Consider the following 26,776-nt stretch of genomic DNA (forward strand, 5'->3'; position numbering starts at 1 on the left):
CCACCAACTTCATATATATAATTTATGGTGAATGTTATTCCATTTTAGAATTTGAATGTTGTTTATTCTTTAATATAAATACAAGTAATATTGTTTAGTCTTCCACATCTTCTTATTTTTGGAATACTGTTTAAAATGATAGACTGGTCAAACGAAGTTTTTGTTAGTAATGTTTTGAGAGTTTTACATTGTCGTTTACTCTGTATTATATTATAGTATTCCTCATTTCTCTAGATTAATAGCTTTATCGGATATTTCGCACAACATTTCGCGTATATTCTAAAGTTGAACACAAACGCTCTTCAATTTAAATGATCATTATTAATTTTATAGGTAATCAATATAAATAAAAAACATTCACATGTGACGAGTTAGAATGGCATTTAGCCGTAAATATTTTTCTACAAACTTTTTTCAACAGAATTTCCTAATTTTTCTTTCTTTTGTCGATGGTTTTAGAACGGGAGAATATGTACATTGCCAAATTGCAGCTGTTTATAAATACATAAATATTCATAAACATCTTATGATATGTACATTCGTATAGTATTTGCAAAAAAAGGGGTTTCAACCAAATATGCATTACTTATTCAAACGTAAAAAATGCGAGATTTTCTGTTTTAGTTTAAATTAAAAATATCTTGATAATAAGTATTTCGAAATTTATATTACATGCATTAGCTTAAACTTTGCCATTTTAACTAAACCCATCTTATCGTTTTAGTCAAGACATCTGATCCTGGAAGTCTACAGAACACAATGTCACGTGAAAATGTCTATAGAATACAATGTTATGTGAAAATGTCTACAGAACACAATGTTATGTGAAAATGTCTACAGAACACAATGTTATGTGAAAATGTCTACAGAACACAATGTTATATAAAAATGTCTACAGAATACAATGTTATGGTAACATGTCTATAGAATACAATGTTATGTGAAAATATCTACAGTTATAATAAAATTATATAATTGTATTTATTGATTATTTTTAATTTCAAGTATGACACATGTAGCACATAATCTATCCCAAACAGGTTATCTAGATGTTAGTAACCACATTGGAGCTTTAAAATCCAAACGAAACAAGTTAGACAGTTAATCTCGTAACGGTTATATTTGCCATTTGATATTTTTTTATATGGAGGTGTGGTCTTCCTTTGTATTTTGTCATTTTCACGGTGGTTTCATCTCGAATTTTAAGATCTTTAGTCACTTTTTCGTAATACAAAACATGGAAGTCATTTACGCGTTGGGTATAATGTTTTCACCCATCCGCCCGTCCGTCAGTCTCTCCGTCCGTCAGTACTGTTCTTGTCATAGCAACTTCACTGAAACCACGGTACTGAAATTAATGAATCGTATAGAGTAAGGACATGATATGTAGATATCCTATCAACAGCAAATAATGATTACAGTTTTTTTTTTATACTGCACTCATTCTAATTGAGCAGTCAAAATGTTTTGACTGTATATTTCTATGTCATATACAGTCACTAACCCGATATCACTTTTCCTCATGAATATTTAAATAGAAGTTGCCGAAATAACATTTAATTATTCATATGACCTCTTCAACCTGTTCTTGTTTCCAATGCATACAACGATGCGTGGAACGACTCAACCTTGTTTCTTTTGCAATTTTTGGAAAAACATATTTCATTCATTCATATTTTTTGTTTGCAACCTATAGATCCTTAATTTGTTATGCTTATGGTTGATATTTTAGTTCATACTCAAATGATTTCGTTCACCATCGAGTGTGGATTTCAACAGGTAAATGTACATTTCATTGTGTTGAAAATTTCTCCGTGAGTATGATATGAGGCCTTTTTAAAGGGGATTTCCCCAAATATTTAAATCAAATAAATAACCTTAAAGGGGCACTAGCTACGATATATACAAAAAAATAAAGTATGATTTTTTTTAGATCAATCATTAATCAAATTGGAATAATGAATTAATAATTTGCTTTTAGCAATCAATTTCCTTTAATTTTGTTGAAATAAGCGATTAAACATAATTTTTGACTGATTCACTTGCAAGTGAAAACGTCATCATCATTCTAACCGGTATTCATGTGAACTTCAAGTTAACCCCTAGCTAGAGATTGACAACGCATGCATTGTACGTGTACTGGTTATTTAAAGAAAAAGAATGTCAACAATGAAAGTGAAACTACGGTAAATCATTTGATTACTAATTCGATGCACATAAAATCATTCTTATATGGTTAAAAACAATGAAAAATATCTATTTTTAATCTATAAAATAAAATCAAACAGACCTATAAAAATGCAATTGCACGTGTTGGTTTAATCTATTCGTACCTTTATTTTTGTTTACATCGCTTATATGGTCATCTGAGGTCAAAACGATAGTTAATTAGATGGCGTCTGGACTAAAATACACACGAAACGAACCTATATATTATCTACCCCATGCTCTGTAAACTGTTTATTTTAGACTTTTGATAGTTTGGATAAATGTTTTACATTGTTATAAACCAAATATGAGAATTTGAGTCAAATCGGTTACAATGAATTTGACAGCTAGTGCCCCTTTAACGCATTAAACAACAATAAAAAATGTGTTTTAGATTGCAGTATAAAGACAACAATAGTGCATTGACCCATTTCTAAGCCTTATATCGTTGATATGTCAAGTCAAAGCACTATTATTGTCTATTTCTAGGAGTTGAACTAAGAATTTTGATATATATTACAGCGCTACAGTGGTTTCACCTATAATTTTAAGATCTTTAGTCACTTTTGAGTAAGATAAAACATGGTGTTTTTTGGAAAGATCATACAACTGAGGTAGTTATTTCTTCAGCGTAATATATATATATAAAAAAACATGTTAAATATTCAGTTTTGTTTTCCTTTTTTCCGCATTTCATAAGTACTTAGATACAGACATACATGTAACAATATTAAAAACGTTACTCTTATATTTAATGCGTTTCCTTCAGTTTTAGTTTGTTACTCCGACTTTGTTTTTTGTCCATGGATTTATGAGTTTTGAACAGCGGTATACTACTGTTGCCTTTATTAGATACATCATTTCCTTAAAAAGTTCCACCATTTTTACAAAAATGCTTATACTGAAGATATCTCAGTATAGTAGTTAATCAATGTTTTCATGTCCTCAGCTTTACACTAGAAGTCAAAACCTATAAGCATGTCTGAATGATTGAGTCATATCTTAAGTAGAGTATTTTCAGAATAACCTGTTCCTGAGATAAGTTTCGATACAACTGTACCCACTGAAACCATTCTCACAAAAAACTTAAGGCAAAACAGAAAAAGAAGGGGAAAAAAGGACCACATTTGGACAGTCAACTGCAAAAAGATCCGTAAACAGTAAATTGCGATTGTATATGCTTCGAACTAGACACATGCTAGATGCGTGGAACTATCGTTGTGTTTTGAACTTAAAATCTTGACGATCTGTAGTTGTGTCCTTGCTGCTACTGGTTTGAACTTTAGCACTAGCCTTTGGCTCCAAGTCACATGATGATGTTAAGTTATTTGAAATAACGATGATGTCGTAGCGGAATTGATGTAGAGTTTTTTTTTTTATTTTGAGAAAATTGAATTGTTTATATAATTATCTTACATATCATAACTGCATCCAATCGAAATTGTATGTTTCTTACAGAATAAGACGGCAGAACTGGGGTATTGGAGAAAACGTTTACAAATGTTTTGAAGGTCATTTTGCGTGGATTATAATGTTTCAACCCGCCCGAACGTCTGTAAGTCTCTCCTCCGTCAGTCATATTCTCTTCATCGCATCTCCTCTGAGGTATTAATACACAGTGAGGAGTTAAGTTTCGCATTTTGGCCTCGGGGAATTTTTCAAATATGAAAGTTATTGTGTAACAAAATTCCTTTTTAGACAGCTGAGTAGTAATTTAGCCTTCAAAGATGGTTTATTGGCTATTTTCTGTTTAACTCTCCGTTTTTTCATAGTTAGACCAGCCATCGGTCCAGAAAATGTAATGTTTACCAACATTTTTGTTCGTCACGAAGTTTTTGACGCAATTTTACAAAAAAGTACGATGAAAGACATTAAAACTGGATTAACTGAAAGATATATTTAAACAGCTTCAGAAAAGGTATTACTTCAAGCGATTGAAATTTAACTTTTAGCCAAATTTTTGGGAAATATATGACATTTTTTCCCCTTTTTTCAATATATTATAGAAAATAAATGCAGATTGTTGCCATGGATACACTCAAAAGAAACTATATTTATATTCTACCATTTTATATACTGGTTATAAAATCTATAGAAGATTTTGATTACATACATATGCACATATATGACACAAATAGTAAGCTTAATATTGCAAGAAAGCAATGAAAAGGGGATGGTAAAATTTGTGAGGGCAAATTTTGATATTTTTTCCTAACTGTTTATTGCTACCTGAAACCTCACAGCAGAAATTCATGAAACTTTGTAGATAATAAGGACATGATATGTAGATATCCTATCAACAACAAATGATGATTACAGTTTTTTGTAGTAGTTATGACCCTTAGAATAAAATTTGGCCTAAACTACTGCAACTAAGCTCAACCCTTCTACCATACAACTGAATTTCATAGAACTTCGTATATAATTAGGGCATACTATGTGGATGTGCATCATGATTCCATATTTTTTCAAAGAGTTTTGCCTCTTGGAATTTTAAATTTTAAGAAATCTATTGAGTTATGCCATTTGCACCTGATGTTTTGTACTGTAACCCCAATGTCCTAGGTTAGGAGAGGTTTGAGTGTTTACAACCATGTTCAACACTGCCACATTCATTATGTACCTGTCCTGAATCATGAACCTGTTATTCAGTTGATGTTGGTGTCCTCATTTTAATTTATTCCCATTTTTGATGTCGTTTTTTTTTAAAGAAGACTTTACGGTGTTTGTTTTTGTTTTTATGTAAATACTGGGCGTACGTCCGTCCGTCATGTCTTGTTATCGATCTCACAGGTAAACTTCTTGTCAGATTTTAATAAAACGTATACTATAGGTTAATATAACCAATAACTTGAATAGTTTCTATAATGGTTGATGATTGACTTTTATGCCCAACCTACGATAGTCTGTTCTTCCGTTCGTTTGTCTGACCACCCGTTCGTTCGTCGTTTTGTTTGTCAGTCCGTCTGTCCCACTTCAGGTTAAAAATTTTGGTCGAGGTAGTTTGTGATGAAGTTGAAGTACAATCAACTTTAAACTTAGTACACATGATCCTATGATATGATCTGTCTAAAGTTAATGCCAAATTAGAGTTCATACCCCAATTTCACGGTCCACTTAACATAGAAAATGATTGTGCAAGTTGGGCATTCGTGTAATATGGACACATCTGGTTCAAAAGAATAATCCCCCATGGAATTTTTAGATTTATGGAAATTGGCCTCGTTAGTGCTCTCACGGGTACAATTCTTGACAGATTTTTATAAAACTTATACTATTGGTTAATATCAGAAATATATCAGACAAGTTTAAAAAAAAAAGTGAATACCCTTGGAAATATCAAATTTAGGAAAAATGGCCTCGTTAGCGCTCACGGGTACAATGTTTCATAAACTTATAGTATACTTTAAGTAATGCCCTTGAATGTCTGTTTGAAATATTAAGTATGCTTTTTATTTATAAATTGCTTAAAGAACAACAAAAAAAATGTTTTTTTTTAAAGTTATTTTCACTTGAAAGATAAAATATGTGCAACGCGAAACGTACAATGTCTTATAATTGCTTATATCATCGTCAGTTGAACTCGTTGATCATTGGTTATCGTACCACGTCTCCGTATCTGCATTATATATAGGAGTCTTTAACAACACTCAGTACCTGACAATTGCTCAAAGAAGGAATACATTTATTGGATTTACCTATGAAAACATTATAACTTAACACCTCTTCATCTTAAAATTTCGTGTCGATGGTCGATGTTTATATCTGTGCATTCCGTCTTCCTCTACCAATTAAATTGAACGTCGTGGTATAGCGAAGGGCAATGAAATTGGCGTAAAACATAGACAAGCAAACTTAAAAGACAAAACAAGTGTAGAGGATAAAATGTATTTTGAGAAAATAATTGGTTCCGTACATATCTTTTTCAAAAGCTAAATAATGAAATACTCTACCCCTTTTTACCCCCGAGTTACTTCCGTAAAGAAATTATAAAGTTGATATTACACGTTGGTTTAGTGTTCCATTAGCAGTTTTGTAAAGTAAAGTTCTAAAACTGAAATTCAAAGAATTCAAATAAAGGAAATGTAAATCCGCCGTTTGAACTTAAAATTATTATTTGAAGTCGTCATAGGAAATTGTAAAAAACCTTTTTTTTAACAGTATCTTTTGTTTAATTCATGCTTAAAGAACAACAAAAAGAATGTTTTTTTTTAGTTATTTTCACTTGAAAGATAAAATATGTGCAACGCGAAACGTACAATGTCTTTACAACTATTGGCAAAGTGAATTGGGAGACACTAACATAACAAAATATAAGTAATTTTTTTTTTAACCAGTTTTGTAAATACTAAGGTTAAAGAGTGTATAGCAACAACCTGTCTCATTAATATTGTTACGCACCGACTCTGGTTATTGAACAACATAAACATTTGCAAATTGATTAACTAATGCATTCAATGCAAATTATTGAATAAAAAATGTACATATAATCCATTGCAGTGGTACATGTAGTGAAAATTATTCTATTGGAAAACTATGAAAATCAAATAGTTGCCACTGGACGTCAAGCAAACGCCATTCAATCAATTTCAAGTAACTCAGACAGTGATTATATCCAAGCTTCAAAGTCAAACCCCTTAATTTATTTTTATTATCTGTCTTTTTGTATTCTTGTGTAAAATTTTAATTGTTAAGGTAGCACAATACAAAGATTTTTTCACTTCCAATCAGACAACTTTAAACTGATGCAAGACGCAGTTTTGGAGGTCAAACTGTGTTGTGCAAGAATCTATAAAATATTTTGAGATGCTATGAATAACAAAGAAGCTAAATCCATTCAAGTATGAACATCACAATATGGCAACTAATAACATAATAATTAATTATGTAATGATAATGTCATAATGAAATTATCACAATTTGAAAGATTAATCCTTCTTCTTTCTTTTTATACCTCATTTATGAAATTTAAAGAAAGATGACTGGAAATACATCAGTTTAAAGATGTCTGATTGGGGATGAAAAATCGTTGTATTGTGCTACTATTAATTCGCAATACGAAGACCAATATAAAAAGTAAAACACAAAAATACTGAACTCCGAGAAAAATTCAGAACGGAAAGTCCCTAATCAAATGTCAAAATCAAAAGCCCAAACACAATATTTAAATATAATAAGTTGATACTTATATTTACTCAATTTAAACTTAATTGAAACCAGTAAATAATTGTACTTTTCAAATAAGTTTTAGATATTAAGCAAATTAGTAATCAATGTTATTATTCATAAATATGTTACTCAAAATGAATAAATCAACTGTTGAGGCGTCTACAAGACCTGCTGTACATATCTGTCTTATCTTATGACAAAACGCAAATCAAATCAATGACCTTTCAAAGTACTTTACTTGTTTTTCCATAACGTACTTTACAGTATTCGGAGAGCTGATAAGTAAAAAAAAAATAAAATACAGCGACATTTGTACACTGTATGATAATTGTTCATTGGATTTGAATCACGTTACGGGAAGGCATGTGATAACAATCGAAGCATATGATAAACTTTTCATATCAGCCCTCTAAGCACCAATTCGAAAAATATGGAATATACTTTAATTTAATGCTATTATCATACGGTAAATATCATATGTTATTTAGTCTAAGTATATGATACTTAATGATATTAAGTCAATTAGAGATAGCAGACTTTCTCTTTGTAAAACCAAACTACCTTCGTGTAGTATTATGCCGATAAAAGATTTTCTTATTTGTTATGTTTGTTATGTTGTTTCACACAGTGAGATAAAATGTTCAATGGTTTCATCAGCTTTATGACAGAGTCTACACATCGGATTTGTTCAAAAATTTTGAATACTCCGCTTTATAAGGTTCAAGTGACTAATTTAGAGCAAATCATTAATGGACAATTTCTTTATCTCAGTTTGCACTTGTTGTTTTAAGTAAGGATAGAATTTTGCCAATATCATATTCACCTTAAAGATATCTTAGTGTTGAGTGCCCCTTCATTTTGGTCTCTATGGCACCCTCAAAGTACTTGTAAATTTTTTTGGTTGTAAACTTTTTCTATCAAATTTTTGGTAATGACTTTTCAAGATACTGTTCTAACTCTACGATGTCATATTTGCCATAAATCTTTTTCAGATCAATAAACCAGATATTGCTTGAGTAAGTTTTAATTTGAAGTTGACGTTCCGCTATTCTACACTCTTAGGACGATCTTTCAGATCTGGTTATGTTCTCCAATAGTGTAAGAATTCTGATATGGATCTCTGCTTCAAGTGGGAGCAATCCTGATAATAAATAGAGCCGGGTCAGCCACATTTAGGTTGAGAAATAAAATCTGTTTTATCCACCTTTTATGTTGTTTATGGATAAGATCTAAATTTTTACCTGATGGTATCAAGACTTCGAGGCCGTAGGTCAGAACTGGTAAGATATGTGAACTTAATAAGAAAATTAATTATTCAGGGTCTGTCTTATTCATTTTCATTATGTAATCCTGTACCCTTAAGACTGTACATAGATCTTCCAGCTTTTTTTTTTAATATTTTCAGTGATGGTTGCATTAGTAGAGTTCAAAGGGATTGTTGGATATCAAGGCAACATTGTCTGCACAGGTCGGCGCACAACAGTTTATATTTCCAATTTTGGCTGTAAGTCCTGAGTTTCTCAGTATTTGTAGTAAAGTGTTGATATAAACTTTTAAGAGGTCAGCACTAATCATGATAATGACTCCGCCTTGTCTCACACCTTATTCAATATTGAATAAGCGATTTTTGACATTATATTGCCCCATTTTACACATGCAGGATGTTGCATTTTCATATACATTGCTGATCAGTAGAATAGATTGCTGTGAGAAAACAATTTGTAAAGACGTCGTATGAGATTTTCATGAACTATAACATCAAAAGTCCATCCACTAATGCAACATATATAGGTTGGTTACTTGAGATCTTTGTGTTCTTTTTCAAATTCTTCAATGAACAGTTCACATAGCAATGGAGTGGATTTTGCTGTGAAGACTTTGTAGTGGGTTGTGATATATCAAGATCTTATTGTATTCTCTTCCTTTGATTATAGTCTCTACGATGTTCGAATAAGTTTATGTTGCATTGATCCCACGGTAATTTTTAGCATTCTTTATGTCACCTTTGTTTTTGAATACAGGGAAAAGATTCCAATTTTGAGTAAGTTTGGTATGTAGCAGTGTTAAAAACTGGTATTAATAAGAAGTTGAAGATATTTTAGAAGTGTTTCGCCGGCGTGAATGAAATTTTAAGCAGTGATTACGTAATAGTCTATAGCTTTATTTGTAATTAATTTTTTGACAGCATTTTTCCAATTCTTGGATTGCCACTTTTTCATGTGAAATATTTTCCTTAGGTATCTTTAAAATTAGTGGTTTTATCTTCTTCTACTTCTAAACGATTCTGATAGTCAGATATTTTAATATCTTTTTATTTCAGATACAACCTCAAAAATGTTTTTTCCATCCTTCCAATACACGTTCAGATGTTTCATTTTCTACTAAAAGTTCTTCAATAAATCTACTAATTCCCCCTACTGTTTTCTAGTAATTTTATTAAATAAGGCAGTGTCACTGGATTTAACATCCAACATGTATTCAATGGGGTAAAGCTGATGACCGTAACTGCATTCACGGTCATCCCAAGATGTCGGATGAAAAATTAGGTCAGTATCTGTATTGTCTGTTAAAGTGTTTGTATATCATTTTCTTTACAAATCATACATTGGTACGATGTAAATTTATAAAAGATTCACAAGGAAATCACTAATTACTACCGAGAAAAGTGCATGAAACAGGAATTTCGATTTTAAAAAATCGCTTAGATGACCGTAAATCACAATCGAGATGACCGTAACATAATCAGAGATTCATAACAAGGGTGACCGTAATTGGTTTTAAGATGACCGTAATTTGTAAATGATGACCGTAACTTTTAAAGGATGACCGCCATTTCAAAGAAATATTTATATAACTACCTTTTTGTATCCAATGAAGTTAATCGTGTTGGTATAAACGTATTAATATGAGAGTATTATCCTATAAGTAGAAGAAACTAAGAAGTGCTTCAAATGCCTAGTTCATCATATGTATCTTTTTTTACAGTAGAGGGTCGAATTTTTAAAATGAATTTGCAACAATGACATGCACATGAACAAGTTGGGAAACTATACAACAAAAGCGCGATAAAATGACACCTTACAAGTATAATGAAAACAAATGCGGTGCACAGCCTCCAACTACAAGACAAAAGATTTGTTTTTTATTTCTGGGATTCCTTTTAATGACGTATAATAAATACACATTTTTAAAAATGCTAATGCATGTACACCCATCGATATTATATCGTCTTCCATTTTGTCGTGCAAATAAAATAACAGAAAATAATTTGAAAATATCATACGACTAATCTAGTGATGGTGAGCTCCAGCAAATAGTCTTGTACGAATAGCGTATCACAAGGGGGAACGTTGTCAATTTGTATATAAACAGAAATGTTATTCATACAGTCAGGATTCTACTTCGTCAAAATTATCTCCTCATTACGCCAGGCAGTTCATTTTCACAATCGTAGAAATGGAAGCTATTGTAGGGATGTCGCGCTGCCAATTTTGCTCTTGAAAACCGATAAATTTATCCACATAGCACCATTACGATCCGTATATGTCAGTTGTATGTTAAAAGACAAATGTATCTACTAGCTAATGGGCATCAGTTAATGATCTTGTCTGCATTGATTCAACTTGAAACTATTATTTTTTTTTTTTTTTTTTTTAAATTGATACTTGTTTATTCCAAATATTTCCTGTTTACAATTTCCTCAGTTGCCCAGGATGCAGACTGTGGATTCCCGTTTACATTTAAGCCAACTGTCCGGGAAGCAGGAGGTTGAAAAAAGTGCACTATATTATCCGAAAAAAATAGTATACATGTAATAATACTCATATTCTTTTATATGACAATGAGTGAAAAAGGAATATCTTTATAGAATGTACTACTAGTGGTAAATAATATAACATTATAAAAACAAACGAGTGCACCTATAAACCAGATTCACATAATATTTTAACATAATCGAGTGCATCTTTAAACCATGGATTACCGTAATCAATATAAATTAAAGAGATATAAAAAAAAACAGACAACATGACTGCTATCTCCTGCAAGGTATGTACTTATAGTATGAAATTAGTTAATGTGTTTATTTTCTCTTTGTCTAATGTATTAATTGATAAGTAACAGGGTACAGATTTCAGATGTGTTACCATGTATGATTTCCAAAGATTTAAAATATATGTCGAGGACATTTTTATCCCATCATATTTAATTTTGTTTCTTATTTTCCACACGGACCATTTTGTCAAAATAAAAAATAGATTTACAAGTAAATTTTGGTTCGAGTGACCACTGCTATCTCCCAAAAGCATAAACTGTTTTAAATTATCATCATCTAATTGAATATTCCATAATGTAAAAATATCTAATGATTAATTTTGTTGTATTGCAATCGAAAAATAAATGTTGCAGATTTTCAGTATTATTTACAGTTTGGCAAATATGACATTTTCCGTTTGACAATTGCATTTTTTTAAGTCTACTTTCCGTATATATGATATTGTGAATGCATTTCCATTGAAATTCTTTTATTTTATTGGTGATTTTAACTTTTTTCAAATTGCCCCATACTATTTTCCAATTAATTTCGTGGCCATAAAATTCTTGCCATTTAAGTTGACATTTTGGATATATATTCTTATTAATCATGTCTCGAATATATTTTAGTTTTAATTCTTTTGGTTTGATTGTTTTCCCAGATCTGTCTAATATAACCATTTCATTAGAAAGTTTCATTTCTATGTTTGGTTTCTTATTAATTTCATTATCAATTTCTAATATTTGTAAGAAGTCAATTGGTATTGCACTTTTAATTCTTGAAAATTCCGATATGCAGTTTCTTTTATCTACAAGTTTTTCAAATATAGAACAACAACTGTTAAATTTGTTGGTTTCTACATTCCATATGTCTTTGATATATTTCATGTTACTATTTAGAAAGGAAGAAAAAAACAATGGCTTATTTTGAAATGAAATTTTTGAATTACCAAATAGTCTCATATTAAGTACCTCGTTCTTAGTTTTGGGATTATCTCCAATTTTTAGAAAATTAGACCATGTAAAAATCATTTTCTGATAAAATAAAGGAATATTTTTAATATTTAGTCCTTTAATATTTGAAACATTTACATAAAAAATACTGATCATTATACTTGTTGTCAAAGTGTCGAAGCCAATACTTGCCAATCGCATTCCAGCTTTCTAATGGTTCATGGAGAATGCGATAAAGAGACTTTATTTGTTTACTTCTAATGAATAAGTCTATACTAATCATGCCCATTCCGCCCTTTGTTATATCAAGACAACAAACCTGTCTTTCTATTTGGTTAACTTTCCCATCCCATATAAAATTCCAAATAATATTGTTTATTTCTTTTGAATATTTTTCAAGAATTCCCCGCATTTCAATTTCATAACTACACATGGGCAATATGAAATTTTTTACAATTAAGGTTTTACCACTAAATGAATGTTTCCTGCTTTTCCAAACGTGGACACAGTTTTTAATCTTTTCTATTATACTTTGCCATATAGCATCATTATCAATTTCATATCCGTGATTTACTCCGAGGGTTTTTACACTACCTGTGATCCATTTAATTTTATTAAATTTTAGTTTTTTCCTTTTAAGAGATCCTATAAGTAAACCTTTGGTTTTATCAAAATTAATTTTAGATCCCGAAGCTTTTTCGTATAGCGTTAGGACATCAAAAGATTTTTCTACTGATTTCTCATTTTTGTTAAAAAGCTGAGTGTCATCAGCAAACATGCATAATTTAGTTTCTATACTTTTACCCCCCTCACCAGGTATTTGAATCCCTTCAATTTCCTTGTTACCTCGTATTGAAACTATTATTTAATCGGATGTCAGGTGGAATTTTCGAAAATTCTTAAACATTTAAAAAAAAAATCTGATGAAATATTTCATGGAAGGGCAGACTAAAAAATGTTCAGTGGTTGGAGATTATAAACCGAGTTATCACACACACAAACAAATATGTTTTCGAAGATATGCATTTTCATCATCCAAATTAAAAGACTCGTCAAGTACTTTTAGACAAAAAAAAAAAAAGCTATTCGAACACACCTACTCTGTTTTTGTGATTCATTAGATAGGTATATCACTTGACCCATATATTTCATCTTTTCGTACTGTATTTTTTTTACGTTATAAAGTCAATCTGTAGCTTTGATATATAAAAAAATATAGAATCTGAAGCGAGATGCTATATCAAATACTCTTGCTTTGTAAGTTTTAAAGACAAAATATACACCTCAAACACGAACTAACATAAAAAGGTGCACTCGAGTTTCTCTTTTCGATACAATCGTTACCTATTTTGGGGATTTTTTTTGTTCATTCACATAATGGAAGGGCAGACACGAAAATTTCTGAACTAATTGATTGATATGTTCTCCGTCCATGGTAAAAAAAAATCGGAGGTTATGCATTTTCTACATCCAACTTATAGTACCCATGTCGTCGATTTGATATCTTATTGTTCTGCATTACTATGTAATAGATAAATTGAAAACTTCTGCAAATGGTGTTTTTAAAATTAAACACTTCGTAATTGAGGCGAAAATTGTCGTTTTATTTGTTTCTAATAACTTTTAAAAAATTTGTTACTATAGTAAACATTACAGTAAACATTTATCGCCTTCTCTAACAAAGAGCTACGATTCTTTTGTTCTATTTCAACTGGGTGTCCGCCTGCATATATTAAGACAAATTAAGATTGTAATCTGCTTCCTCTGGAACCATACACATTGGCTCGATTACCGAATATTCATATGTATTATTAATTATTTGTATGCTCCATTTATGAACATTATGTTTTTCCTATGGTATGATCTTTTTAATTCTAATGTCAAATTACAGTTTTATCCCATTTTCACGGTCCACTAAACATAGAAAATGATAGTGTAGATGAGGCATCCGTGTACTAGGGACACATTCATGTTTCTTCAAATTTTCGTCGTATCGCTGTCAATTTGCATTAAAATTTTAACGTCTTTATCAATAAATATTTCATTGTTTACGAGAAATATGCAATTTACTATCATTGTCATGAACCCAAAATACGGCCAATGGTTTAAAAAAAGAAATTTATGAAACATATTTATATCCGCTAACCGAGCCCCTATTGAGATCGACAGACTAAACAAAAAGCTTGGAATACAAGTACGGATATTTCTAAGAATTGACGGACGTCCTTTATAAATTACAGTCAGCCTTTACAAATTACGGTCATCTTTTTACCAATCACGGTCATCCTTCTTATATGTTACGGTCATCTTGAAAATATTTTGATTATGATTTACGGTCATCTTAACGATTTTTTCAAATCGAATTTCCCATTTCATGCACATTTCTCGGTAGTAATTTGTGATTTCCGAGTGATTCTTTTATAAATTTACGTCGTTTCAATGTATGATTTGTAAAAAAAAATGATATAGAAACACTTTAACAGACAATACAGAAACTGACCTAATTTTTCATCCGACATCTTGGGATGACCGTGAATGCAGTTACGGTCATCAGCTTTACCCCAGTGATGTATTGTCGAGTATTAATCTTTTCTTTCGCTTGCTCGAGCTCTTTTCTACATAGTTTCCTAGCTTAAGATAGAAGTTACCAGGTTCTTTGGTCGACTATGTTGTTTCCATACGAGGAAGGCATTTTTTTTCTTCCTTTTCACAGCTTGTAAAATTTCATAAATTATAAATCATGTTAATGGTAGTTTCTTCTTTTTGCTTGCCCTTTCGTTTTCTTGGAGCAATTTTTGAGGTTGTATCTGATATAATTTGGTTCAGTTCACCAAAAACTTTATAGTCAGCCCTGTCCACCTTATTCAAGTTAACTTTGGAGTTGTTCTTTCATCTTCTTATAGGATATATCAGATTTCAATGACAACATCAGTGGAATAGGGTCAGAGACGTTGCCATACATTTCCTGTTTTTCACTCTTGACAACATTTCCCTTATAATGGTCTTGTAATAAATGTAGTCTATTACAGACATGGCTTGGCCACTTCGGTGTAAGAAAGTAATTCCACATTCATCTGTGATATGGCTGTTTTTCGTTCAGAATTTGTTGAACTGTATATGTTTTCATTAAGGTTATCAATTGATGAGAGTTCTTAAAGGTTTTAAAAATTTCATGAAAGTGGTCGAAACATTCATTGAGTTCAGTAAAGTGGTTATAAGAGCCCCTACATGGTTGGTAAAAATATATAAATATAGTATTGGGATATCCTAAAATGTTCATACATTGATTTCTCACATTTCCTAGTTGATGCCGAGTTAATATTATGTTCGTCAAACTGAATGGCCACCGTCGTAACCTCGAGGCAAATGATTTGGTGGAATGGGATTCCACATATCAACTGCTTTACCAGATCCATTGAAATGTTTATGTAGTTCTTGTAATAGATGTATTTAACAATCAAAAACCAATGTTCTTTTATAAGCATTATATCAATCTTATGCATGTTATTCTCAATCTCTTGAATAAGAAGCACAGTAGTTAAAATATTTTTACAATTAAAATCTAAAACTCTCAAGATAGCCTTCTCTTTTACCGTATCACATCTGTTCCTAAAATTAAAAGACTGGCATAACATTAACACATATTATAAAGAATTATAGTTTCCTTGTGAGCAGCATTGTCTCTGCTCATGGAAATTTAAGTCCTCGAGGTTATCATCAGTCAAGTAGTCAGCACTTCTGTGCTGGCATGAATTATCATAGATATGGTAATACATGTATTTATAAATTAACTGTTAACAAAAGTTGACTCAGGAATAGATTACCTCAGCTGTATTTTGCAAATTTTTAGAAAGTTTTTGTCCTCATTGCTTTTTAACTTTTAAATCTATTTGGCCTTTTCAACATTTTTTTATTCGAGGGTCACTGTTGAGTCTTTAGTAGACGAAACGCGTGTCTGGCGAAAATAAAGCATTTCGTTCATGGTATCAATAGTCAGGTTTATTATTGTGCATTGCTACTCAGGCTTTATGCATATTGTGTTCATAAATTATATTTATATTAAAAACAAATATGGGGTTCAACAGTATTGCTATATATATATAGTGTTAAGTATTTATTGAGAAGCCTAGAAATAGTGATTAGTAGTGTTGATACTTATATTTTTTCAATTTAAACCAGTTAATATATTGCACTTTTCAAATAAGTTTAGATATTAAGCAAATTAGTAATCAATGTTATTATTCATAAATATGTTGCACAAAATGAATAAATCAACTGATCAGACGTCTACAAGACCAGCTGTACATATCTATCTTATCTTATGACAAAACGCAAATCAAATCAACGACCTTTCAAAGTACTTTACTTGTTTTTCCACAACGTATTTCACAGTAATCGTAGAGCTGATAAGTAAAAAAAAATAAAATACAGCGACATTTGTACTCTGTGTGATAATTTTTCATCGGCTTTTGAATCAAATTTCCTAGCTTATTATTCTTTTTTATTTGGCAGGCTAATTTCAAAATCCTCCCCATAGTCGTGCCCAAATCAAGAACAAATACAGTAATATCATTTGGTTTTCCACCAGTATTGCCTTGGACGTGGTGTAAAGCATGTGGTTCACAACTAATTCAACAGATCCTGTTATGATCCATCTTGATTGTGTCTTGCCTTGTCAAAAACCAAACAATTAGTATTTAATACTTTGAATCAACTTTAAATAGAGGTTCTTGATTTAAAGCCATTTGGTCATCCGAATTTTTGTCAACTTAATATGTAAAATCATTAATTGAAATTTGTCATAACTAAAACATTAAATATGTTTTGTTATTTAATCATCCAGCTCAGCGAGTGTAATTATGTTACATCGTAGGTTTCGAATTTTTTTTCTTCTTTCGAAAAACTGATATTTTGCAGAAAGTAAACTATTCATTATATAACGTGAATTTGACATCATGGAATTATTCTTTCGGTGAAGTAACAAGACCTGTAAAATATATATAGTTTTAGGGTTTGAAATATTTAACTCAATTATTTTACCTTGAAAGTCGAAGGTTAACAACAAAACATCAATTATTTTGACATTAAGATCAACGGTAAATATTGATAAAAACTGACATCTCATGGCTATACACCTTATGCCAAATATCACAAGTCAATGTCTAAAAATAAAATTCAGAAAAGGAAGATCAATCAGATCAGAGAAAGGAGTAGGTCCGGTAAGGGCCTATTTCGGCCTCAATTTTCAAGTTCATCTAACGAAAGATTTTAGACACTTTCCAAACGCTTAAGTGTCTACTTCAATTGATTCAATTAGTTTATGTGAAAGATTTTAACTTATTAAGTCATCAAAAACGCTCCGGTTCAAGCTTAAATATGAAAAATCTATCAAATATGCCAAAAATCGTCACTTTTCAGATGGTTTTTGTCAAAAATGAAAGTGGCCGCATCCGTGTTCATCCTCAACCTTTATACATATTATGTATTATCATCAAATACAACTTACATTTCAATATTATGAATGAACACGAATGCGGCCACTTTCATTTAAGACGGAAACCGTCTAAAATTTAACTAAAATGCAACAATTGTGAAGATTTCAGTAATTTAGCATGACTTAATGATGCTAGTACCCGATATATATGTGCATTGTATTGTCAAAAACAGCTCATATTTATGTAGCAGAAGCATTCTACTTTTCAATAAATATCTAAACGATTACATTTTCACAATTTTCTAAAACTGCTATATTTTGGGGCCAAAAAGGGGTCTTACTGAACCTACTCCTTTGACAAATCTATTGATGTATACCAATTAAGGTTTAAAACTTGAAAATATAGTATAATGATTTATGGCATATCACTTTTGATTTGAATAAAAAGTGGAGGCCGTTCTCTTGTGCTTGTTGTACCTTGTCCTTTGATAACGCCATCATAAGTACATGCAATGGCAAAAATTCAAATAGCAAAATCAATAAAGGTAATATGTCCCTTCCCCGTTTTTAACTACTACAAAATATATTATTAAAAAACAAAACAAAATCGATATTTTGTACTTTTTAGCAAATATTGCAAAGAAAATTAATAATCAACGTTATTACTCTCAAATGTGTTACAGGACATGTGATCATTAAATCAATCTCAGCTGTATATATAATATCGTACGTTAATTTCGTGACAAAATTCAGATCAGTTATTGACACTTAAATGAATGTTACTGGTACTTTTATAGTACACTGCATGTACTTTACGGTATCGTTGACCGCTGTTTAATGAGGGGTACATGTAATCAATGGGCGATTTTATTTTGTTAAAGTATTGTCTTTTTACAGGATTGATCTGAAATCATGTTTCAAAAGTACCGATGGTAATTGATATAACCAAATTAATGTATTTTTTGTTAATTTGTTCTCGTCTTGAACAAACATGAAATAATTACCACTGGCCGTTTAGCAACCAATAATCAATCAATCAAAAAAAAACCCGAAGGTAATTGATATAATGTTTGCTTTCTTAAGGCCAAAAATAAGGACGAATACCAACGAAACAAATTGTTGGGTTTATTCTTAGAACAAAACTTGTCATTAGATATTTCAAACCTGTCAAAATCCTTTTAAAATGCTCCTGACTTAAAGATTATATAGTAGCGTATAGCAAATCTTTATTTTCATTGAGGAAATATATTCAATATTCGCTTAATATAATAAAATGAAATCTTTATATAAAATAATAAATAAATAAAACCGGCATAGTTACAAAATGATCTAAACCGTAATAAGTGCCGTTGATGATATCTTAGGTTTCCAAATGATATGACCGTCGATGTTAAAACAATTTTGGTCAAATTTCGTGTATATCCATACACAATTTTTTTTTATATAATGTATATATAAACAGAACCAGCAAAAATTTAATTAAAAAGTTATGACAACAGTTTAGAAAGATCTTTTATATGTTTCATGCACATTCGATGTCATCCAAAACGGCAATATATGTTCAGATGTACATGTATATGAAATTTAAGATAATACTGTCAGATACCTTGTAAGCGATGCTAAACAGATAGAATTCCGAGGACGGTAGATATCTATAAGTATTTACATATATGATAAACACAATTGTCGTGTCAGATAGATCAATCTTATCAGGTGAGATTCACAACAACGTATATATATATATACAACTCGTCTAAACATCAACCCAACAATGTTAGATCTGTAAATTTGCTTTCGCAAATTTTTGGTTCTTCCCTCGCCGGGATTCTAACCCATGCTACTGTGGTATCGTGACTGCAGCCGACCCGCTAGACCACATGACCACCTGGGCTCTAAAAAAAAAGAGCTTTCGCTGGCCGTGTGTTACCTTTCCTCGTCAGTTTTAATCTAGCGGCGTACTACAGTACATGATATATAAGGCATGAAGATGTTATTGTTACAGATCAGCTAAATTATGTATAGTAAAGGATCCTACAAATTAATGTAATATACAGTCACAGAAAATAATTATATTTATAAGTACGTCTGAGTCAGTGACAACTCTACAACAGATGTATCCATCGGATATATATTGAAAATGTCTGAACAATTATACTTACAATAGAAGAAGAATAAGAATATGTTTGTTCTATGTTATAATTTTTCTATCATATTTGTCTCCCCTACCCCAAAGTAATATACATCAATGAAAAAGCTCTATGAAATGTCATACTAATCTATTATCTGACCTTTTTCACTGATAGTTAAGGCTTTCCAAAAAGAATTCTGGATGCTGGTGACATGTTGCCATAGATATTGATGGAATAATTATTATTCAATACGTCATTGTTTTTTGCGTATTTCAGTTCTTGAAAGAAAATATAAAACAATTAAAAAGACCTCCGAAATAAATGAACATTGTTATCTAACATGGACACTTTCAATTACTCTATATAGATATACAAAGATGTGGTATTAGTGCCAATGAGACAACTCTCCATTCTAGTCACAATTTGTAAAAGTAAACCATTATATGTCAAAGTACAACCTTCACCACGAAGAATTGGCTCCCACTGAACATCAATCTATAACGAGAACCAAAAATGACTAGTATAAAACCATTCTGACAGATAAACCAACGGTCTTATCTATATGAAATACGAGAAAAGAGAAACACTTATGAACCACATTAACAAAAAGTAAAATCACAAAACTATTGAATTGCGAGAAAAATTCCAAAGGGAAAGTCCCTAATCAAAAGTTAAATAACAAAAATATTTAAAATACTGAAGTCCGATGAAAATTCAAAATGGAAAGTCTCTAAACAAACCACTGAACTAAGGACAGGTGCAAACAAATGCAGCGGGTTTAAACGTTTTAATATGGCGCCAACCGTCATCATATCTGAAACAATAGTGTTACATCACAAAATATATAGAAAGGCATACTACAAAACATCCATTAAAATATCTTAACTCGATCAAAAGACATCTACATCGTACGACGATCCATTAACACAATAATGACTATACGTCGGCGCATCGCAAACAGACACTTAATAAAATATAACAATTTATGAGTGCAATAATTCAAAAATAATTTTGTCCAAAAACAAAACAAAAATTAACACATTTACATAGTTACAAACAGGTAAGATATCTTAATATACTGACTCTGGATTAGTATTTTAAACTGATCCAGGAAGTTAACACTTTAGTAGTAAATAAACATATTCTGGTCTTGAGGAACGATGATAGTCCGTCGGAAGGGGATGATAAATGGCTGACCCGTGTTAAGAGAGAGCCATATATCTTGTACGTAACTGTACTAATCCTATTCAGGACTGATAACTCGGTCGATAAATATTGACGGATACATAATGTTGTCGAAATGTATACAATAACACCTTTTCGTGCACAATTTAAGTCAAAATTTCAATATCAATTTTTTTTATAGTGCCAGTATTTTGCTTAAACAAATTAATGTATTATACAAATAAATAACAAAAATTAAAATCATATGCAATGAAATTAAAAAAATATATATTTGAAATAGAATTTGAATCAGAATATTTCTTTAAAACAATTATCGTTAAATGATAATCTTTTAAAGCAAAAATCGATTTTTTTCATGATATTCATATTTTTAAAAAGTTCTTTATGGTAAATATGTTTTCTGTTGTATTCACAAGAGAAAATATTTATGTGTAGTGACAGTATGTTTTCAAAAAAACATCGGATATCACAAAATCTAAACTCTGGAAATACATGTATACACATGATGTTAATGTCCCTTGATGGGTCTTGGTTTGGCCATTGATGTATCACATCTATGGTTTGACATTACAAAACCATATATATTGTTAAAACCAAAGTCAGACTTCACGAAATATCATTTAAGAAAATCACAGAAACACTTATTTTAGATCGATGTGGGAATGGAATTTCCCCTGAAATTAATCTGTTTTCAGGAGAATATTTGTCCAGATATATGTTTAAGTATACTAAATCGATTTGCAAAAATTGACTTTTATTTACGGAATTTCCTAATTTGAAGTAGACACGGTAACGTTACGGTAGATTTTATATTGAGTCAACGGGGAAGTGACGAGAAAAGGTGCATTTTTTACGATTCTTCAAGAACGTATTTTAATAAAAAAAAAAGAACTGTCAGGACCAACATTGTTTGTTAGAAATATGTCAAGGATATATCAAGGATTGATTTGCAAAAAAATAGGAAACATGACCTTTATAACTATTGATTGGCAAAGTGAATTTGGAGAAACTAACATATCAAAATATGAAAATAAAACAATTTTTTCTAAAACAGTTTTGTAGATACTAAGGTTAAAGAGTGTATAGCAACAGCCTGTCTCATTAATATTGTTACGCATTGACTCTGGTTATTGAACAACATAAACATTTGCAAATTGATTAATTAATGCATTTAATGCAAATTATTGAACAACATTTTTAATTAATGCATTTAATGCAAATTATTGAACAAAAAATGTTGATAACAACCTCTACATAAAAAATACTCACATGTTTGTAAAGAAAAAACATCATATTCAAGTATTCATAATAAATTTCTTCATAAACAAGAAATACCCTTTTATCGGTACATGAAATCCAGTGCAGTGGTACATGTAGTGGAAACTACTCTATTTGAAAACTATGAAAATCAAATAGTTGCCACTGAACGTCCAGCAAACACCAATCAATCGATTTCAAGTTACTCAGACAGTGATTATTTCCAAGCTTCAAAGTGGAGCAACTCAAACTCCTTATTTTATTTTTACTATCATTCTTTTTGTATTCTTATATAAAATTTGAATGGTTTAATTCGCAATAAAAATACGGATTTAGCAACCCAATCTAAAAAGAAAAACACAAAAATACTGAACTCTGAGGAAAATTCAAAACGGAAAGTCCCCAATGTTTAAATGTCTAATTCAAAAGCCCAAACACACCAATCAAACTAACGGATAACAACTGTAAATTGGTACAGGCATTTTCTTATGTAGATAAACCTATCACTTGCATGACAGTCGCATCAAATGACATTATATCGACAACGTGCATGAACAAAACAAACAGACAAAATAGGTAAAAATGTCAAAAATAGAGGTACAGCACGATTTTTATACAATGTGAGAGGCAACAAGAGTATAAGTATGCTAAACAATTGCCAATTCTTTTTATAAAAAAATCTCTGATGGAATCGAATGAGCTTTAAGATAAATTGTCTCTCTCATCGAACGTTATGCAAATCCGTATTGTTCTTACAACCCCAGGTTTTCGATGGGGTTAGTGTGGCTCAGTCTAGTTTTCTATTTTTTTTATTATTCTGTATAATGCAAACTGTCCTTTTTTGTCGTTTTTCGCATATTATTCATCCTTTTGCCTCTGTTACAAGGTCATCGTCGTGTAAGATCTTGGCAAAGACGTCAAACACACCCAGCATCGTAAAACTCCCCTGATTGTAGCATATGGACCAATTAAAATACAAGTCAATGACATTCTTTACGGCAACATAATTTCTGAAGTTGTACATTGACTACGTGTTATTTCTCGGAGATTATAAGCTATCCCCGTCTTTGTTTCAGTCATTCTCTTATGATAATTCTCAGACGAATAACATGGAAATAACTGTTATTCTTGTGTTGTTTGTGACTTTCATTACGGTTAAAGGTAACTGTTTATTTTCATTTTTTTATGACTTTCTTCTTACTGATAAATGCATTTACAAATGTATATCATTGTTGGTAGAAGTTGGATCGTATCCGAACGAGTGGTTTGGAATCAAATAATAACACAGCTAACATAGTTTGTTTCTATGGTTTCGTCACTGTATTTGAAAGAAATTACAGAATACAGTAAAATAAAATACATTTTTTCTAATGTTCACATATGTTCAACAAATACTTTAAATTATATAGATGTTAAAAGATTCATGACTTTTTTAAAACTTTTTTTTCATTTATTTTTTTTTTATCGAAAAGAGTAGTTTCCGTTGATGGTGTGTGGACCATAATTGTATAATTGTCATGAATTGTAAAAGTTTTTTTTATCTCTAATATTTGAACAAAAGAAATTCTTAAAGAAAATCTAAATTATATCAGAACAGTGACGAATCAAAATTCGAATACAAAATAATATGTAAAGAATAATGATGCAGTTTAGTTTGAATTGTTTGGAAAACACAAAACATTGCAGAACAAAACTTATCTTCAAAAAAAAAAATAAGTAGTTAAATAATTATAATAAACTCATCATTGATACCAGGACTAAATTTAGTATATACGCCAGACGCGCGTTTCGTCTACAAAAGACTCATCAGTGACGCTCGAATCCAAAAAAGTTAAAAAGGCCAAATAAAGTACGAAGTTGAAGAGCATTGAGGACTAAAAGTCCTAAAAGTTTTGCCAAATACAGCTAAGGAAAAGAAAGAACCAACTTTTATACCGTTTATTTCGTTATCTTCAATTTTGATATTAGCATAAACAGATGTATAAATTTCATTTGCTGAGAAAAAGTTTGGTTTTCATCATCCTTCTATTAGCGAAATTATATAAAGCAAGTCATGAATAGCCTTTCGGTTAAACTGACATTGTTTATAAGCACTTTTATTCATAAATTTCTTGACATAAATTTTATTTCCTCGAAATTTATTAAGAAATCGCAAATCGTTTTCAAGCAAATTTTTACTTTTAACCACATTAGAATGAAGTAAACTCTTATTTTAAATTGATGCAATTTATAATAAAAAAAGAGAATAAGTTTTGATTAAAAACATTTTGACTGAGTATTGTGATCAAAATAGAGATGCGTTAGAAACAATATAATGTTTTACATATATATTAACAACAATATAATATTTTACATATTTCAACAACAATATGATATTTTCATATTTCAACAACAATATTATAATTCACCTTATTCAACAACAATATAATATTTTACCTATTTCAACAACAATATGATATTTTACCTACCTACTGACATTTTAAGAAGTACAAAAGTATAAGTATGGATTGCTTATGATTGCGAATAGTAGACGTTTCAAGATTAGGCTTCTATTTGTCTATACAATAATTGTGTTTTGTGGAATTTTGGGTCCTCAATGCTCTTCAACTTTGTACTTGTTTGGCTTTTTAACTATTTTTATCTGAGCGTGACTGATGAGTCTTATGTCGATTAAACGAATGTATGACGTATTAAATTATAATCCTGGTACCTTTGATAACTATTTACAGGTGAAGCAAACATTGCATGTACTGGGATTTATGGAGGATATTGTTCGGACTCTAAAATATGTAGTTCGTTAGGAGGGAAAGTAGAGACACTGCCTGTAAGATGTAAATGTAAAAAAGCATGTTGCAAATGTACTGGTAAGTAACTAACTGATTACAAAAGTATAATAATTAAATAAAAATTGAAGCATATTATCAGAAAAATTACACTGGTTATATAGCAGTTTGACAAACACTAACTTTGATCATTTAGAAGCTTAATTTTCCGTTAACAACACAACGTAATTAAAACGTTTAACTGATTTTATAGAGTTATCTCCCTGTAATGTTAGGTACCACCTTAACATTCATGCCAGGATAATGATATATTTGATTAAGAACAGCTATAGACGACCCTGGCAAGGTTAATGTGTTGATTGTATTGGTGAATCTGGTTTGTGCTGAACATTAACACCAATTGTATGTGCAATCAAAGTTAACCTTCACTTACCATGCAAGAGCATATTCTTTGAAGTTTGTGAATAAATGTGGATATTAGAAAATTCGAATGATCTGTTAGAATACATACAAATCAAAGTATTTAACCTCTTTAAATAACATAACAACAATTGACTTCTATGCCCTTTGCACTAGTATATCCTGTTGCAAACTTTTAGACAGATCGAATGTTGTCATTTTAAAGTTATAATTAACATTGCCATTAAAGCGGGAGGTTTGGCATGCCACAAAACCAGGTTCAACCCATCATTATTTTCTTAAAATGCCCTGTACCAAGTTAGGAAAATGGCCATTCTAATATTATAGTTCGTTTCTTGTGTGTAACATTTGAATGTGATGTCTCTGTTGTGCCGTAGTTCTGTTATATTTGAAGCATTTCCCTCAGTTTTAGTTTGTAACTCGGATTTGTTTTTTCTCTATCGATTTATGACTTTCGAACAGCGGTATACTACTGTTGCCTTTATTTGAAGAACTAGTTCAAATCTCTTTCATAAAAAAGAATGACCAACGTGGATACAAATACCTTGTTAAAACCATTCGGATTATAACAAGAATTCTCAGAACTGAAATCAAGATTCTTGCTTTTTAATTGACAACATACATGTATTTGTTACTCTTGGATGATGTGTCTTCCAAAAAACAATCGACACTACTATGGAAAATAAGTGTGTCCCTCTTCCTGCCGGCTTGTGCCTTTATTCATTCGCAAGATACATCACATAGAACTAGTTTTGAACGACCCTTTGGTATCTTCGCCTATTTGAATTAAAATAATTAGAAGAAGTTTATTTGAAAGCCAATGTGACAAATGACATGGATTTTATAGAATGTATTCGTAAATTGTCAATCTTTTACTTGTATCTTTGCAATCCCTAAATTCGTAATTCGTGAATTGTCAATTTGAAACTTGTATTAAATACTTTCAAAATTCTTAATTTCTAAACTGTCAATTTGAATTTGTAACTGTGTGATTTCATAAAATCTTCTTTGGTAAATTGTCAATTTTTATATTGATGTTTTGTAACTTGTAACATGTTGATGATATTTAACGCTTCGACATTTCACACATTGACATTAAACGAATCGACATGTTACAAGTAAGTAACATCAATATACAAATTATTTTTATGTCTTTATTATAAGTAGATACGAATTTTAATTCTGTAAAATAAAGGTAACAGTAA

At 30.6% G+C, this 26,776-nt stretch overlaps 1 protein-coding gene across 2 annotated transcripts in view; it reads left to right on the top strand.

Annotated features, from left to right (window-relative positions):
• LOC139515735 (keratin-associated protein 4-7-like) overlaps positions 1–26,776 on the top strand; it is a 46,671-nt gene that overhangs the window by 15,772 nt on the left and 4,123 nt on the right. Inside the window, exons 1-2 of one of the 2 annotated variants that reach the window (XM_071305407.1) lie at positions 23,396–23,529; positions 25,098–25,232. In XM_071305407.1, the coding sequence (XP_071161508.1) occupies positions 23,478–23,529; positions 25,098–25,232 (187 nt within the window). In that variant the 5' untranslated portion in view covers positions 23,396–23,477. Of the gene's footprint in view, positions 1–23,395; positions 23,530–25,097; positions 25,233–26,776 lie in introns of those variants that run through there. The other variant, XM_071305408.1, reaches the window with a different exon arrangement.

The sequence above is a fragment of the Mytilus edulis genome, chromosome 3 (genome assembly GCF_963676685.1).
Source record: "Mytilus edulis chromosome 3, xbMytEdul2.2, whole genome shotgun sequence".
Lineage (NCBI taxonomy): Eukaryota > Metazoa > Mollusca > Bivalvia > Mytilida > Mytilidae > Mytilus > Mytilus edulis.